The 17,461-nt window shown below is 43.9% G+C and overlaps 3 protein-coding genes across 7 annotated transcripts in view; 1 reads left to right on the top strand and 2 right to left on the bottom strand.

Moving 5' to 3' along the window:
• Positions 1–132: 132 nt before the first annotated feature.
• On the bottom strand, positions 133–4,321 carry LOC105683667 (polypeptide N-acetylgalactosaminyltransferase 35A). 2 transcript variants are annotated; one of them, XM_012396423.3, is made up of 7 exons: positions 4,131–4,321; positions 2,624–2,999; positions 1,873–2,554; positions 1,668–1,785; positions 1,101–1,589; positions 903–1,034; positions 133–824 (listed from the first exon to the last, which is right to left on the bottom strand). In XM_012396423.3, exons 2-7 carry the CDS (start codon positions 2,997–2,999, stop codon positions 663–665), a joined length of 1,959 nt encoding a protein of 652 aa, XP_012251846.2. In that variant the 5' UTR covers positions 4,131–4,321; the 3' UTR covers positions 133–662. The 2 variants fall into 2 exon arrangements, with proteins under 2 accessions (XP_012251846.2, XP_012251847.2); XM_012396424.3 differs by having other exon boundaries at positions 2,639–2,999; positions 4,131–4,320.
• Positions 4,322–4,547: 226 nt separating this feature from the next.
• LOC105683671 (asparagine synthetase [glutamine-hydrolyzing]) lies at positions 4,548–8,828 on the bottom strand. Of its 3 annotated transcripts, XM_012396430.3 has the most exons (11): positions 7,990–8,828; positions 7,297–7,648; positions 7,000–7,201; positions 6,801–6,926; positions 6,361–6,594; positions 6,037–6,214; positions 5,722–5,951; positions 5,512–5,639; positions 5,147–5,436; positions 4,788–5,022; positions 4,548–4,715 (listed from the first exon to the last, which is right to left on the bottom strand). In XM_012396430.3, exons 3-11 carry the CDS (start codon positions 7,123–7,125, stop codon positions 4,580–4,582), a joined length of 1,683 nt encoding a protein of 560 aa, XP_012251853.2. In that variant the 5' UTR covers positions 7,126–7,201; positions 7,297–7,648; positions 7,990–8,828; the 3' UTR covers positions 4,548–4,579. The 3 variants fall into 3 exon arrangements, with proteins under 3 accessions (XP_012251853.2, XP_048504773.1, XP_048504777.1); XM_048648816.1 differs by having other exon boundaries at positions 7,297–8,828; XM_048648820.1 differs by lacking the exons at positions 7,297–7,648; positions 7,990–8,828 and having other exon boundaries at positions 6,878–6,926; positions 7,000–7,092.
• A 336-nt stretch (positions 8,829–9,164) lies between these two features.
• The window catches only part of LOC105683698 (dentin sialophosphoprotein), a 47,430-nt gene continuing 39,133 nt past the window's right edge, over positions 9,165–17,461 (top strand). Inside the window, exon 1 of one of the 2 annotated variants that reach the window (XM_012396470.3) lies at positions 9,165–11,088. The gene's annotated coding sequence lies outside the window, so the exon portion shown is untranslated. Of the gene's footprint in view, positions 11,099–17,461 lie in introns of both variants that reach the window. The other variant, XM_048648765.1, reaches the window with a different exon arrangement.

The raw sequence follows: 17,461 nt of genomic DNA, 5'->3' as shown, positions 1-17,461 counted from the left end.
TATATTCGTTTAAGTATAAATACGGATGGTTTAATTTTTGAAATACACGAAATGATTGATTACATCAAGCTCGATGTGGGAACGGGATATGGCTTGGGATGTCACATGTGTGAAATAAAAAAACGAAATCAATTTATCTCTCAACTGGAGTTGTATCACGATAAGCGAATGCAACTCAATTCTCTTGATTTATTCGTTACATAATCAATTGCTACACTTCAATAATAAAAGTAAAAAAAATGAAATGGAAGGTAAATCTATGGGACAGAAGACATAAAATATTTTGAGCATGTGACAATTAATCTTAATATCAAATCAGATCTTTCTTCGTTATAATTATTGAACTACCGGGACAATATCCACATTTCGAAAGAAATTCTAGCTAGAAAATCTAAGAATCTCATTGGTACGTATATCACCTATCACCTACAGATCGCTACAGATCATACATTGGCATGCTCGATCGAGTTTTCCGATTGAACGCGTGTTGTTGGGCAGATATTGCGTCGTACGTATAACTGCAAACATCGTTGTTCGAATCCCTCATTTGGATTCGTTGATCATTCCATTCTCGCGTCATGGTATATTCATATATTTCACCATTTCCTCCCCAGCCAGTCTTCGTCCGATTTACGTTTGTTTTTGCGATTCTTTCGTTTGCGTCATCTATCCGTTCTGACGGGCAATTTCCCCCTGACCAGATCCCAGGTCATCAGAGATGCGTCCGGCTTCGTGCACAGGTCCATCGTTACTTGGGTACCTCTGGTGTTACGAAGCACCCCCAAACAGGTACCAGCCGCCATATTATAAATCGGAGTGCGATTCTGAAAACACAAATTAACGATTTAAAAAGCCTCTCCTCGTCGGTTCGTTCTACCTGCAAGAAAATATAGTTCACTCACCGATCCCTTGTGACGCCACTCCTGGCTTCCACCCATCTCATGGCATTTTCCAAGCCTCGGCATCTTCTCACTTCCTTCGAGACACAACATCTGACCGAGAACCAGCTCCCTTTTGTCAGTTTCGTACCACATCTGGAAAATGAACCGTTAGTAACGATGGTAAAAGTTCGGAATTATCAAAAAAAAAATACATCTCACCTGAGCCTTGATCCTCAAGCAAGGTGCCAGTATCAACTTGGATCCCCTGGTCTTGATGTCCTTTTCGCTCTGAACGCATAAACCAGAATCGGTCAGTCTGATCTGGTACTGATCGGTGTAATTTCGCTTTCTCGAATGCCACGGCTGCATTCGGACCTGGTCAACTTTCGCCCATTTGTCCTTCAAGTGCTTCTCCGAGTCGTCTGGCAATGTCAACTCCGGGTACACGGTTTCCAAATACCAGGCAAAGTCGTGACACTTCAATTTTTGCCTCAGGGCAACCCGTTCGGAGATGTCACCGTAGTCGATCTTTTTCACGTCCCTCAAAAAGTAATCCTTGTACTTGTCCATCCAGACGTGAGCGACGCGTAACGAATTCTTCAACATGGTATCGTGCTGATCGTCCCCCCCGTAGGGCCGACGTCGACGGAAAACGTGACCAACGCGGGAACACGGTATCATCTCTATCGAACCACCGCACATCCATATCTGATTACACAGTAATGAAAATGACAAAAATGCGGACATCGATAGGCGTTAGTGAGTAAGCGCGTCATCGTTGCTCACCCTGAACGATATCTCCAAGTTTTCACCACCCCAGATATCCATTCCAGCGTCGTATTCGCCCAGTTGCACGAAATATTCACGATCGATCGCGAACAGTCCGCCCGCCATCGTCGGTGATCTTTGGAAATAATTTATCCGGCAACTCTTCTTATAATTTTATACTGCTATCGATGCGCAAATCGATACGTGACGGTCGAGTACTTACTTTATCGGTTTGACGAAATCTTCGTCGCGAGCCAGGGTTCCGACCGGCAAATTGTCCCATTTGAAGTGAAGCCCCCAGTTGAAACCACCTCTGACTAACGGACTACCCGTGTATTGGAAAGTGTCCGCGTTTATGATGTCTATCACTGGCATAGGAACTATAGTTTTCGAATGAGCTATTCTGGCGAGCAGGGGCTCAGCCCACATCTTATTGACCTCTATGTGACTGTCGAGGAAAATCAAAACCTGCCCGCTGGCTTTTCTCGCCCCGAACATCCTCGCCCTGATCAGCCCCTCCCTCTTGTCGGTTTTGAACAAGGTGACTTTCTTTTTGAATTTATCCAAAACGTACTGTCTGACTTTCGAGTGTAATCCTTCGTCGTCGCTCCAGTCGTTGACGAGAATAATTTCGTGAAGCAATTTATCCGGTGTTTGATCGATCACAGAGTGTACCGATCGAACCAGCGTCATGAAATGCTCGTTGTAGAAGCAAATCACGACACTTACGTTCGGCAAATGTTCCGGGTAAATCTGCGAGGGGCAAAGCTTGTGCCGAGTGTCAGGTATTTCTCTGTGAACACTCAATTGATCGGACACGAGAACGTTGAAAGCGTAATTTTTGTACCCTTCGTCCCTTTTTTGCTGCTCCTCGAAATTTTTCACCATTCCGAGTTCATCCAGGCCTGAAAAATGGGTATAGCGTATTTATGGGCGGCGCGAGTGAAGGGGAAAAAAACAAACAAACAAGTTACCACCGAGCTCGATACCTTGGCCAACGGTGACCGCGGGCTTGACCGGGACAGGCTGCAATTGCTGTAATAATTTATTGCTATTTTCAAAGCCCTGATATTTCTTCTTCGATTTGAAGTTGTACGCATCTTTGCCATTCGATTCCCCTTTGTAAAAGATGTCCTCGAAGTTTCGCACGATCGATGAGTCGTGCTTAATGTTTGATCTTTGATCGAAGACCGATTCTTTGAGTGGTCGCGAAAAATCAGAGACATAAGTTGTCGGATTTGCGGTATTCGTGTTTTGAGATAATCTCGAATACAAATATAAACTAAATGCCCACGTGACGGAGGCTATCACGATACCGGATAGAAACGAAGCGTATCTAGTCGATATCATCTGAAATAGAAAAAACATAAGTTGACCGAGGTTCATTGGGATGAATTCATTTATCGTACCCAAAATGGCTGATAGAGTTATTTATCTCGAGTTTTTTTTTTTTTAATCAAAGACGGATTCTTCGAGTGGTCGCGAAAAATCAGAGACACACGTCTTTGAATCGACGGTACTCGCGTTTCGAGATAATCTACATTATCTATACTAGTATTAAAAAGCTGAAGAGTTTGTTTGTTTGTTTGGTCGATTGAATGCACTGATCTCAGGAAATACTGGTTCGAATTGAAAAATTCTTTTTCTGTTGGATAGTCCCATTCATCGAGGAAAGCTACAGGCTATTCAATATCACGCTACGACCGATAGAAACGGAGCATCGATGAAAAATGTTGCAAAAACGGGAAAAATTATTCTTTTCGAGATGATTCCGTTGCGTGCGCTGCGTAAACGGTTCAAGTTACGCAAAAATCACGAACGATGGAATTTTTCCTCTTTGAAAGGTCTAAAAAAATGTCTATCTTTCAAGGTTGACTCACTATAACCTTCTCCACTTTTTAGTTGGTTTTTTTCAGTAGGTAAGCACAACTAGTCTGGAATATTTGTAAATAAAGTATAAACTAAATGCCCACGTGACGGAGGCTATCACGATACCGGATTGATGTACGAAGCGTGTGTCGTCGATATCATCTGGACTATAGAAAAAACATCGGTTGACCGAGGTTCACTGGAATGAATTCATTTATCGCTCCGAAAATTACTGATAGAGTTGATTATTTGATATTTTTTTACATTTCGCCCACATTCCGACTTTTTCCATATGGAGGCTGAATCGAAGCAATTAACATATTGAAGTACAAACAGGATTTATTATGATAACGTCTGACGAACTCCGCAACCCATAACATTCCGAGAAACAAACGGATAGGTATGGGTGTCTGCCTCGTATGTTATAACGTTAATTTTTTGCTGCCAGAAAACATCTCTCATGGAAAATTTTTATAATTTCAAAGCACTTGTGCAACAATTCCGACAACATATTTTTTGAAGATATACCGACACACTGACACAAATGAATTCGCACTCAATGTCCCCGTAATAACTACAATATCGATTAAAAATTGTTTGAAAATTTTTCACCTTGGACGGGATTTATGTACAATATTGATTTTTGCGAAACCGTGCGATTTTCTTGATTCGTTCATCCGCAGATTTGCTATTTTTTCCCAAATCTGGTTGTTCACGTCAAAAGTGGCATGGCCGCCATATTTTTGGGAAAACAGAAAAACAGCTGATTCCTTTCCAGGTGCAGTTTTCCGTGACAACTGCTTCGTGTCGTCTTTGCTAGAGGGACATGGGTCTGAGAGGGAAGGAATACTGTCAGCGGATCAAACGGTCTCTGGCCTATCCGACGCCGTTAACTTCCCTTCACTAACAATAAGTTGGTCGACGTGGCCAAGCGGACTAACGCACTGTCAAAGCGAAACGTCGCGCGAAACTGCACGAGCTGGTAAAGGGTACGGATAAGCTGGACGGAGAATAAATTCACACGATTTGTTTTTTTTTTTTTTTTAATTTTTTAATCGTGATTACTGTTCAATATCTGCAGCGTAATGAGCAATGAATCTGGCGGACGGATCCGTCACTCCTTGAACCCACCGTGGCATCCAAAAGTATGGGATTAAATCCTTTGCTTGTCCTTTGTAGTGGGCTTCGAATACTTTCCTGAATATTGAAAAAACCGTGAGATGGGACAATGACGGTAGATATAAACGTTCCATGGATAGGGAGTTTTACCTGTAGTAAAGAGCCTCTTTGGTTTTTGGGGTGCAGTGGGGGTAGGCAACAGCAGCCTCGTCTAGTTCTTTGTCATCTACGCGATCTTCGACGATGTCCTGAACGATTTCGAATAATGATTTCCTTCTCGAAGCTACGCCGTCGCTGAAGGCTTCCTTGTGACGCCATAAAATGTTGTGCGGCAATAAGTTGACTTCGTCGAACGCCGACCGCAGTAAATATTTTTCGACACCGTCTGCAGAACAATTAACACCGTTGAACAAAAAAAGCAAAGCTGACACCTTTTCGTTTGATCGAGCAACAAATATCAGTCTATCTATTGTACTGCGTATTTCATTATGGCGGAGCACACGATTTACCTTGCGGTTGCCTCAAAGATGGATCCAGAGAGAGATAGTAGTGCGTGAACTGCTGATCCAAAAATGGCACCCTAAGTTCTAGGCCGTGGGCACTCGTCGTCCGATCTGCTCTCAGCCCGTCGAACAGATAAATGTCCTTCAGGAGTCTCAACGATTCCTCGTGGCCGGCTTTCGGACTCGGTGATTCTCTGAAGTATATGTAGCCCTGCGCGAGTTCGTCAGATCCTTCGCCGCTGAATATTACGGTCGTGTCCGTGTTTTTCTTTATATATCTCGATATCAGATGCATCCTGAAAATGATCACAAAGTTTGTCCACCGAAACCAAGATCGAAAGTCTTCGAATAATCAACGATTTCGGATTTACCCTATGGAGGCTCGTATGGTGGTGATGTCAAAGGTCTCCAGCTCGTAAATGACTTTATCAAGGACCTCCGCGACGTCATCGGCGGTGAATAATATTTCATGGTGTTCGCTGCCTATGTATTTCGCCATCTGACACGTAAGACGTGAATCAATTTCTCGCATTACGCGATACCAGTCTATAGTAGTTAAGTTCCGAAACCCACGCCATTACCTGTCGTGCCGCAACGATGTCCGGACTCTCCCCCATACCAATGGCGAACGTCTGAACGGTGTAAGGGAAGTTATTCTCCTTCGCCAACTTCACCAAAAGTGCAGCCACCAAACTCGAGTCGAGACCACCGGACAACAAACAACCGATTTGCCGGTCAGACATGAGACGCTTCTTAACGGCAGCGGTCATTAACCGCCTGATGTTCTTTCGAATGTCGGTAGGACTCAGTTCTGAAAACATTGAACAATATTTCAATGGGTCATCAGAACCGAAGACTGTGTAGATAATATTGTACGAGAGATCAATTCAACTCACCTCTCCAGGGTAAACACGGTTGAAAACCTGGCTTATCTCCGGGCTTGTGGTACTGAACCGTCTTTACCAATTGAACAGTTCCGTTCTGCTGAATATCGTACATCTCGTAATGACCGGGAGGGAATGGTTCCATTTTCCACTTAGCCCCGTCCATCGCTTTCGTCAAACCCATGAGACCCTGAAGAAATTCATTGAAACTGATTTTGTTAGATCGAAAAACAGCAGAGGTAATTGCCCATCTCAAATCGACCAATAATTGGAATCGACATCGAAATAAATTGGTTCCAACCGTTTGTCGATTTGAGATGGAATTGGCCCGCGTACCTTGCTCTCGGAACACAAGGCTAGTATTCCGCTGTCGCTGCGTATTCTGAACAGTGGTCTGACACCGTACGGATCTCTCGCTACCAACAATTTTCGCTCTTGTACATCCAGCAAGCAAATTGCGAAAACCCCATCCAGAGATCGAATCGCATCGGCTCCGTGACGTCCGTACATATGTACGATTGATTCCACATCACCTGTGGTTTCGTACTCATCTCCGTACTGTGCAGCCAACTGTACGATAAAGACAAAAAAATGTACAGACATGATCGGAGAAATGATATGGAAATGACGAGATCAGAGAGCGTGCGGTACAGCGTGAGGACGGGCAGGAAAGCGCACGATGCGGAATAAGATTCGAAATACGGAAATGGAAAAATGGTGGTATAGTTCGAACAGGAATCCAATTAATTTTTTTGCTATCACCATTTATCACTAACCCTGTTGCAGTTGTAAATTTCACCGTTACATAGCAGGCGTATGTTAGGGTACTTTTTTATTTGCAAGGGCTGCATACCATTTACACCACCCACAATAGCGAGACGATGGAATCCTAGTCGGCAATTCTGAAAAAATTTCATTCGTTCATCGAAGTATAGAAGATTGTGCGTTCGTTTCATATAACTACTGAATGGTCACCTTGATGTTCTGGACGGTTTCCAATCTCGTGGCATCCGGCCCTCGATGAGAAATGTTTTGGAAGTTACATAGAAGCTGAGAGGTGGTATTCTCCTCGAAACCAAAGAGTGCCCAAATACCACACATCTTTATTTATAATTTTTATTTCACGTGGTGTATAACGGAGCTAGCTTGCAACCTTGGCTTCCAAAGAGTGAAATCCCTGAAAAAATACAAGAATACGTTCGTATAAAGATTTTGATAATCTATATCGTCAATTCGAATATATATCCGTTTCAACGAATCGTTTCAACTCACGTTATTTTACAGGCTTATCGCTTTGAAGAAAAATTCGTCTATCCAGCAAAATTTTCTATGCGGTGACCTCGTGCAAGTAGATTCGTATAATACTGACAACTTACAACGGACACATCTACCCGCGACACTGACCGTAGGAGTTTCTAACTTCGTTTATACGAAGCCCTCGTTTTTATATGGTGGCTTATCCATACTTCTTCGACCATCGCACACATCCAAGCGTGTTCGGATATGCATACGCGTGTGCCCGCTGTTGTTTGTGTATCCGTATACACGCGGGGGCTAGTTGACACATGTCCGTAATCTGACGTAACATTTTGAAGGAGTGATAGTATACGAAATCGACGTCGCACTGGAAAATAATTACGTTGTATTTCTACAGACGGAATGTCGAAAAGATCTGGCCTAGAGTGTCTCCTAGATTCTAGCCAATATCTGTGCGAAGACATCGCAAAGCGCGCTTTATTCATATCTTTCGGTCGAGCGAGTATTTTTCAATGGTGCACGTTGCCCGCCACACCGCGCCAGGTCACGCTGCTCTCATAAAAGTGCATCGGCGGCATCCGGTAACTCGCATCGTATCAGATCTCGCGCGACGGCGTCGCTTCAATAATATTGTTCATCTCTATCTCAATATTTTGTGCATACTGGCTGAATAAATAAAATAAATGGATTCTCCATTCTAAGACATACCGAATAAAATGTGCAATCGACGGAATACGCTGGCTGCATTTGTTCTTCGAATGGAAGAGAATGAATTTTTCAGTTTTTCTGATCACCTAGTGAAAAAGACATCATGAAAGTACGATGACGATTTTTTTCATTTTCACTTCTACTTCGTTGTCCTGAACGTATTTTTCCGTATCCTTCGCCCACGCGCTGTGCCTTTTTTTCACCGATCGTGAATCACACCAGACGAAAACTCATACGTTGAATGATTTATCGTAGTGCGTTTTAAGAGCGAAATCGGAGTCGCACAGCATCGAAACATTTTCCACCATCCGTCGTCGACTTATTATCGAATCTGGTTGGAATGTGGAAAGTTACGGCACTCGGAATCGACGAAATTCAGCGCGGTGCAGCGACACGCTTCAGCTCGGTGACTGATGTACGCCATCGGTGCGGGGCTGCCAAAAATCGTAGAAAAAATTCGGTCCATTGAATGGACCGTAGAACGAGTACGTCGTCTCTGTACCACTGAAATACAAAGCGACTTTTTCTTTCTCCGAACCGCTGCGCGCGCAATAAAGTACATTCTATCCGATGAATTTATCCAATGTACGGCAATTCATTTACCATTCGGATATAACATCTCCTCCTCCGTACACCTCGGCTTATTTTTGCACCCGATTGTACCACCTAGACTGGTTATCGATCTATCCATAGCACGCCCTAGACCAACTAGCGCCCGTTCTAGTCGGTAGTCTACGTTTCGGTCTCTAAACGCCGAACTGTTCCGAAGTTGTTATTCAGGTGATCCGTAAGTTCTCTTCTTCTTCGGCGTTTTCTCTCGTCGGGCTTATTATCGTTAGTTCGAACGACGTTCTTCGCAAGCTGCAGATGTCGCCTCCGTTCAGTGCATCCCTGTGCCACCGATTCACCGCTGCAGTACCACCGAGTCAGGGCCACCGCGGTCAGGGTTCAGTCTGTCGTACGCGTCGGGCACTGTCGGTAGTGTCTGATCACAGTGCCAAGTAGTAGTCGGTATTCCCGCGTAGGATCGTCGTTTTCCCGCGAGGTCTGCCGTTTCAGGAAAGTGGCGCCTTCGCGACAGAACGTTGCTTTCGAGAATCAGGGTGTCCTGGCTACTGGTTAACTGGAAGAAAGAAACGGCACAGAACACCGCTGCCGTAGTGCTGCGGGGGTGCCGTCGCGTTGCCAAAGGTCTTTTATTTCGAGCTAGCGGTATACTGAATTTTTTTTTAAGCTGATTTCACCCCGTTAATCGTCAAAGGGGTCAGCCGTATCGGTGAATGTGTCCGACAGGCCGCCGGTCACCGTCGAGCGATCGGGTAAATTTCGTAATACCTTGACAGTGAACAAAGTGATGGAATATTATTATCGTCGTCGCCCTCGAGTTTGGCTATGAGCCGTCCGTCGACCGACCGTTCACTCGGCTCAGCATTATCAGTCAGCTGCCCGCTCTAGTCGGTCAGCCAGTCGGCAGTAGTACGCGAGTACCTCCTCGTAGTCGACCTCCTCGGAACTCCTCGTCACCGTCGAAGCGAACCAACAACCGACCGACCTACCAATCGCTAACCTACCAACGAATAAACGGGCATTCGTTCGCCGCTCGCCGGAGTAGAAGCGAGCCGCGAGGATGCTCGCCGCCACTACACGTACCGTTCCAGAGTGTGCAAACGTAATTTTCGTCAAGTTTGTTGATCCGTCCGCCGGATCCTAGCTCGATCGCCGGCGGCCTCAAGAGCAACGGAGAAAAAACGACCTCCTTTCCCCCGAACCCGAACCCGAACCCGGACCCCCATCCCCGCCTCGCCGTCTCTACCACCCCTCTCTCTCTCTCGTCCGTTCCGTTCGCCCCAACGTGCGTGTCACGGTCGCTTGCGAGTACGATTCGAAATTCGGATCGCCATCTTAATGGGAAAAAGTGCGGTGAATCGGATTTTTCGTACCCTTGTCACAACGTTGGAAAAGTCATCGGTGATTCGCACCTACGCCCCTCGGCCTCTTACAATATGTGCTTAAAAATAACGCCTCGAAACATAACGTAACGTAACACGTGCGTACGCGAACATCGCTCGAATTGGACCGCCCCGCGGACGAACCTGCGGCATAATAATATAAATTGCGGATGTGTGTGTGGAAGTGTCGGAGATATTGCATCTACCGTACTGTTTGTTGCATGTGCAAATAAAACGTGTCACGTGGCATTGTAGGTACTTACTGCCAAACGGGAAGAGCGCGGAGCCCGGCAGCGTTCGTTAATAGTCGTAGCGGACGTGAATTACTCGAGATTCTAGGAGCGCGCGTACAGCAGCCACCCCGATCGTTCGATCGGTTAATTATTTATTCGCCGCTGACTCGATTCGAATATCACCAACGTCAATCGATCGACCCGCTGCCACTCGATAAGAGAAACACTGCGACGATGTGACGAGTGTATCAGCTGTTGAACGGTCGTTGGAAAAATTGCGGTGGCCGCTTCAAGATTGCCAAGAGCTCGTGATTTTTCCTTGTTGTTTTTTTTTTTCCTCTCTCTCTCTCTCTCGCCACGGAAGGGAGAGTATTCGTGTGCGTCGTTCGTGCGCGTGTGGTCGGTCAACGGATAACCGTACGACCACGTAACGTTATATTATAATCACCTCTCTACATTAATTTCAGTTACACAAGTTCATTTATCAGTCATTGATAATAATATATACTCGGGGCAACGAGCGCGCGTTAAACTCGGAAGAGCCAAGTGTGTTTCTGTGTGTGGGGTGTGTGCAGTGAAACGCATCAGTTATAAAACGCCCGCATACACGTATATACGAGTGGCCTATACCGTTCGAAATAGTTGTGTGAAAACTCGGTGACGATTGATCCGATAACGCGGTGAAAAAAAATAACATCGAACCCGAACGGTGAATCCGGCCTGCACATGTTCGCGTGTATTGAATAATATATCGCGTGGATGTGCGTTATTTATAATCGTGCGGACAGATAGGATCGGTGTTGCGAGAAGATATAATACATATTCCAAGCGATAATCGCCAACGATCCACGTAGCCCCGGCATCTCCGCTGTTATCTCCCGGAGATTGGAAGGAGTTTTCTGGATCTCCGAATCAAGGTAACTAAGCGTACGTATCGAAATTCACGTTTTTGCGAACGGTACGGAAAATAACCGCTACTCGTTTCCTCGAAGCAAATCATCCGACCATCTGGCGCTGTTCCCTAGCGATATCGTAATCGCAATACCACGGATGTGATTCCACCCCCGATCTTTTATTTCGTCGTTAATTTATTTTCGTTCAATCGCTCGTCCCGCTCTCGTTGCAGGCTGTACAATTCGTACAGGCGCGTAACCCGAGGTTCAGCCGGATATTATGGACTGGGAAAACTTCAACCGTGATAAGATCGAACGTCGTTCGCTAGTCGTCGTCGTCGTCATATAAAGCACCCGTCGCGGCGCTCCTCTACGCTTCTGAAAACGCGAAACCCGTCGTGGTTTATCAGGCGTTCCTGACCTTGCGCTTGATCGGTGACTTCGTACGTGAGGTAGGTCGCGCTCCAGTCGTTCACCGGCAGAGGGGGAAGACCAAGTCAAGGGGATGAGGATGATTCGAGTCGAGAAGATGCGTCCATCGTAATTCGGGTCCTCGATATCGTTACTAATCCTGATTCGTTCCGACGTTGTTCCGATTTTACCCAACTTGAACCGAAAACCACCAAACAATCAATCCCGTTCGATCGCCGATCATGTCGTTTCAACGATCATCGTTTGTCGAGTCGTACGTATATTCTGGAAAATCATCGCATCTTCGAACACCTGGATTCGCGATCTACGGTAATCCCCGCGTCCCACGGGAATCCCCGATTCGATTAATTGCTCCAATTAACGTTACAACGATAATGAAATTCGAGCTACACCGTCCCCGTATAAATAAATGTAAATGGGTTTCGGATGGATCAACTTTACGCAGCCCGCATTCGCTAGAAAAATACTCCGAATCCAGAGTAGAATTATTCGTCCACCCTCATTTCGTAAAACAGCCAACTAGCGAACAAACGAAGCCAACGAAGTCGCAAGGAAGCCAATTAAACCTGCGTAAACGAATCGCGCCTGCGTCAACTCCATTGCTATACCACGTCTAATATTAAACCGCTCCATTTTTTTTTTTTTTTCCTCTAGCGTATATGTTTTCTGTGAAAATTGTCTCGACCAGCATACAATGAGGACCATAGTTACACAGTTACTCGGTGCGATGTACATTATAATTAGGTATCGGGATTAATATAAAATCAATCAGTTCGACGAATGATCAGAGCGACTTCGATGCCGTCGCGTCACCCACATCGGTACGAGCTTTCTCGCGAGCCATTCAACATCTACTCCTATGCATTCGCGTGCGAGGACGCGAATTCAAAAGCCGACGTTAGTCATCGCCGTATACATATTAATAATGTTGTATCGGCCACGTCCAGTCGTTAATACAGTCGGACGTCTTTGACCCACTAACCGTAGAATACGATGTGCACCGCTTTTTATCGTCCTCCTCCCCGTCTTATCGACTCGCCGCGATATATTCGCGTAACGCATGTTTGCCACCGAGATTTGGTAATCGTCGAGAGTCTACAGTTTCCTTTCGAATGTTTTCGCATTTTAGTCGATTGTGTCGCACGATTGTACGTAATTAACATTTATATCGTAGGTATATCGTATGTCCTTGGCGTAATAGAGTTCCTCGGTTATCGTCATTCCGCAGAAAAATGCGTCTTGCTCAGCGAAATAGGAACCGAATTGTTCCTTCCGGCTCGAACGGCGCCGACAGTCTTTTCGTGATTCGAATCATCGCATAATTGCGACTGAAACTATTTCTCTCTTTTTTTTTTTTCGTCCTCGATGAAACGTCGATCTAATGTGTCCCCCGAAAATAGGAAAAACCGAGGGAAAAACAGATTTATATGCCCATTATACAACCGCGGAGCATTCATTAGTCCGGTTGTCGATCGCCGCCGTAGTAATTTTGTTCATTTCTTGACCAACGAATCTGACTTATTGTGAGCTACACAGAGAATGTGTTCAAGTTCTCTGAATCGATTGTAAAAATACCTTACCACTAGCTGCGAACTGCTGCTCGTTGAACCAAGCGCCAAAAAAAGACTTATGTAAAACTTTGCCTGCACCGTTCGTGTTCTACTAATCAAACCCCCCGATATTATTGTGTCGACGATTTCTGCGGTTCTGATGTAATTGTATAGATGTGAATTTTACAGGCTATGTAATTGTGAGGGTGTTTGATTTACTGTAGGTAGAAGGCGGTGATTAATGAAATTCAGGTGTTGTAGCCCTGAAGAACGAAAAAATTTACCCTGCAGCATCCTTAAAAAATTATCTTCGATATATTCACTTCGAGCGAATCTGTAATCGCATATTCGGACAACGGACAGCTCGTCGTGTATAACGAGGATCTTCAGCGAATCCTTTTGCACCGCGAACCGCACTGTACGTACCTATACTCGTCCCCTCTGTTACACCGCGGGTCTCGTTCGGCAAACATAATGATTATCCCGATGCGACAATTACTCAACGTTTGTCGATTTGCCTCTCACTCCGCTATACCTGAATATATGGAACGATACACGCAATTACGTAACCCGCGTATAATACACCTTTTTTTTTTTTTTTAATTATATATCTCCCCCTCTCACTCTCTCTCCCTGCGACTTCTTCCCGCAGTTCGAACACCCATACGATCGTACCCACATCATTGCCACGTGGGATTTGACATTTGCGATATACGCGAGTAGCTACGCTGTCGCAATATAAAGCAACAGTTATTTAATATTCGGTCTGATGTTTCAAGTTTTTCGTCACATAGAACGAAAAGGTCAATTTTGACACATGTGAAAATAGGGAACGAATAATAGGAATTTCGTTATTGCTGGAAGTACCCCACTTGATTAATTATTTATTCAAAAAACGAGTGGGCTACTTCAAAATATCAAGTAAAAAATTTTTCCCACCCAATGATCACTCGATCGATTGCATGAGTGGATGATTTCGGCTTTCAGATTTGAATTCCTGAGCTGATTGTATGTGAGATTGCTCTTGAAGAACCATAAAAAATACGATTTTTGGGCAAAGATTAAATATTTTTTTAATTCGGTTTAATATGCTATTCTTACGTATTTTGACCTCAGGAATCCGAATCTGGAAGAAAAATTGATCTATCTCTAAAATTGACCGAGTTATCGCCGATTTTCAGCTTTTTGGGGTCAAAAATAAAAAATTGATTTTTTAGTCTATCTTAATGTAATTTGAGCTCAGGAATTCGAATCCGAAAGAAAAATTGATCTATCTGCAAAAATGACCGAGTTGTTCCAATTTTTTCGCATTTTTTAGCATAAAAATGGCGATAACTCGAAGGGAAAAAATCGTAGCTCAATTTGGACAACGGATTCGTGTTCCTGGGGTCAAAATACATAAGAAAAGTGCCATACGATCGATTTTTAAAAATAAAAATTTTTGGCCAAAATTTGAGATTTTTCCAAGGGGTACCCCTTACGATTTTTTCAAATTTTGGCCAAAAATTTTTATTTTTTAAAATCAATCGTATGGCACTTTTCTTATGTATTTCGACCTCAGGAACACGAATCCGTTGTCCAAATTGAGCTACGATTTTTTCCCTTCGAGATATCCTCAAATTTATGCCAAAAAATGCGAAAAAATAGGGATAACTCGGTCATTTTTGGAGATAGATCAATTTTTCTTTCGGATTCAGATTCCTGAGCTCAAATTACAACAGGATAGTCAAAAAAATCAATTTTTTATTTTTGACCCCAAAAAGCTGAAAATCGGCGATAACTCGGTCAATTTTAGAGATAGATGAATTTTTCTTCCAAATTCGGATTCCTGAGGTCAAAATACGTAAGAAAAGCATATTAAACCCAATAAAAAAAATTATTTATTCTTTGCCCAAAAGTCGAATTTTCTTTTGGTTCTTCGATAAAAATTTACATCAAATCCCCTATAATTTAGAATTTATTTATCATATATACAAAAATTGGCTCATGAAGATATAATCTATTGAAAAAACAACCTATTATCTATTATGTGCGTTTGTCCAAACGCTGGACCCGAATATTCAGCAGTCGAACGAAATAAGTTCCTTTAACATATTATATGTATCAGAGATCCCTTCCTAAGGCGAGAAATTCTGGGAATTGCATGAGTTTGAATTCTTATTGGCGTACGCCGTCCAATCGCTGGACGTCTACCCTTGCATACATTGTAAATCGGAGATTCCTAATGGCTAAACAATTTGCGAATAGCAAGAGCTTACACTTTTATGCGCATTCGACCAATCACTGGAAGCGAAATATTTCTGGAGTCGAATGAAATAAGTTCCTTTGACATATGTATCTAGTATCCCTCCCCAAAGGCTAAAAATTCTGGGAATTGGATGAGTTTATATTCTTATTGGCGTTCGCCGTCCAATCGCTGGACCTCTACTCTTCCACGGGCGTAATAAATAAGTTACCCTTGCATACATTGTAAATCGAAGATTCCTAATGGCTAAACAATTTGCAAATAGAATGAGCCAATACTTTTATGTGCGTTTGACCAATCACTGGACTCCAAATATTCTGGAGTCGAATGAAATAAGTTCCTTTGACATACATGTATCAGAGATCCCTTCCTAAAGGTGAAAAATTCTGGGAATTGAATGAGTTTATTTTCTTATTGGCGTTCGCCATCCAATCGGTAGACGTCCACTGTTCTAGGGGCGTGATAAACGAGTTACCCTTGCATACATTGTAAATCGAAGATTCCTAATGGCTAAACAATTTGCGAATAGAATGAGCTTACACTTTTATGTGCGTTCGACCAATCGCTGGATTCCAAATCTTCTGAAGTCGAACGAATTACATTTCTTTAACTTTTGTATGAAATATTCCTCCCTAAAGACTAAAAATTGGCTAATGAGTTAATGTTTCAATACATTATAACATCATAAGCTAATTTTCAATGTGTGATGAATAAATTCCAAATCATAGAGGATTTTTATGTCAATTTGTATCAATATGAACTCGCGTATGCACCTTTGAAGCTCTGTAACTTGAAAACTATTGGTCGTAGAGCCAAAACTTATTGTAACTTTTTTGCAGCAAATTCAATGCCCTACAAAATCCGTATAGTTATTTCCCGCCGAAAAATTGTTTAACATCGAAAAATCTATGAAATATCAGATTTTCGGGTATAGGAAAAGAGAAAACAAAGTATTGCCTAGAAATGAAACATCCTAAGGACACAGCCGCGGTGATGAAATAGTGGGTGGGTCACGCGTTTACTTTGCATGCCGTTGATCGAATCGCCAAGAATTCGCCCCTCTTCGTCCACCGTAGCGTTGTAGCTCCGACATTTTATCGCGCGCATCCGATGGTCCGATTGATAAGTTCAATCGGAATTCCGAGTTCGCCGATCGCCGAACTGCCGATAATTATTGCGAGCGTGTAACGACCCCGATGAATCCGGTATAAGCAACCGCAATAAGATCGATTACACGTACGTCTGGTGTATATCTATTCCCAATCGATCACCCCTCAAAGCCAATCAACTTCACCGCAATATTCCTCCGATTGCCCAGGGCAAACGACGTCCCGTCTAATATTCTCCGTTCCACTTCGAATATGAATCAATTTTTCAATTACCGCGAGTGCCAAGAACGGGTCGAATATTCCGCCGTTTCTATTCCGGTCTCTCTAACTCTTCCATCCGCGTATTTTTTCATTCGATCATTTTTTTTTCCGCCGTTACACCCGCGGTATGACGTAGTCGCATGCCCCGTATACGCGTGGGTCGCTCGGTGGTAGGCGCGCACGTCGAGGTAGTATGAGGTCAGTGGAAATTACGAGAGGCTTACGCGACGTAGACGTTGAGAGTCAATTACAACTCACCACGTGGTTCCCAACCTGCAGCGGTTCCACTCTCGTTAATATCTCATTACACGATTGGTATAGAGAATATAACGTGCGGTGACGTATCGTTTCGATCGGTGATCGGCGTCGAGCCTGCAGGAATCGGGGCGAGGTATAGAGTAGTCGGTGTACGAACCGTTTGCGGTTTGCCGAAGTTATTGGCACATTTTTCTCGCTAAAAAACGACGCCCTCCTACCGTAGAAATAATGACTATCCAAATAAATAGCCGAACAAGATTGCCGATGCACGCGTCTGTATAAACAATCGTGAATTTCGTACAACATTGTTTCGCGTATAGACGGTGCTTGAAGCGAAGTGGGCGGGGCAGCCTTGAATCAGCTGTTTGCCACCAATGTCACCGGCGACTGGGGCTCGCGTACTTTGTACATGTACTACACTACACAACGTATCGCTTATACTATATACGATGAACCGTGCACACGCACGGGATTACACAATGACACTGATTTTATTCGCTTATTTTTTCAACTCTCGATCTAAGAGATAGTTTCTCAACATC

This window comes from Athalia rosae, chromosome 1 (assembly GCF_917208135.1).
Source record: "Athalia rosae chromosome 1, iyAthRosa1.1, whole genome shotgun sequence".
NCBI classification, from domain to species: Eukaryota; Metazoa; Arthropoda; class Insecta; order Hymenoptera; family Athaliidae; genus Athalia; species Athalia rosae.
The sequence above is the reverse complement of the archived record's forward strand: the minus strand, read 5'-3'. Positions and strand labels throughout refer to the sequence as shown.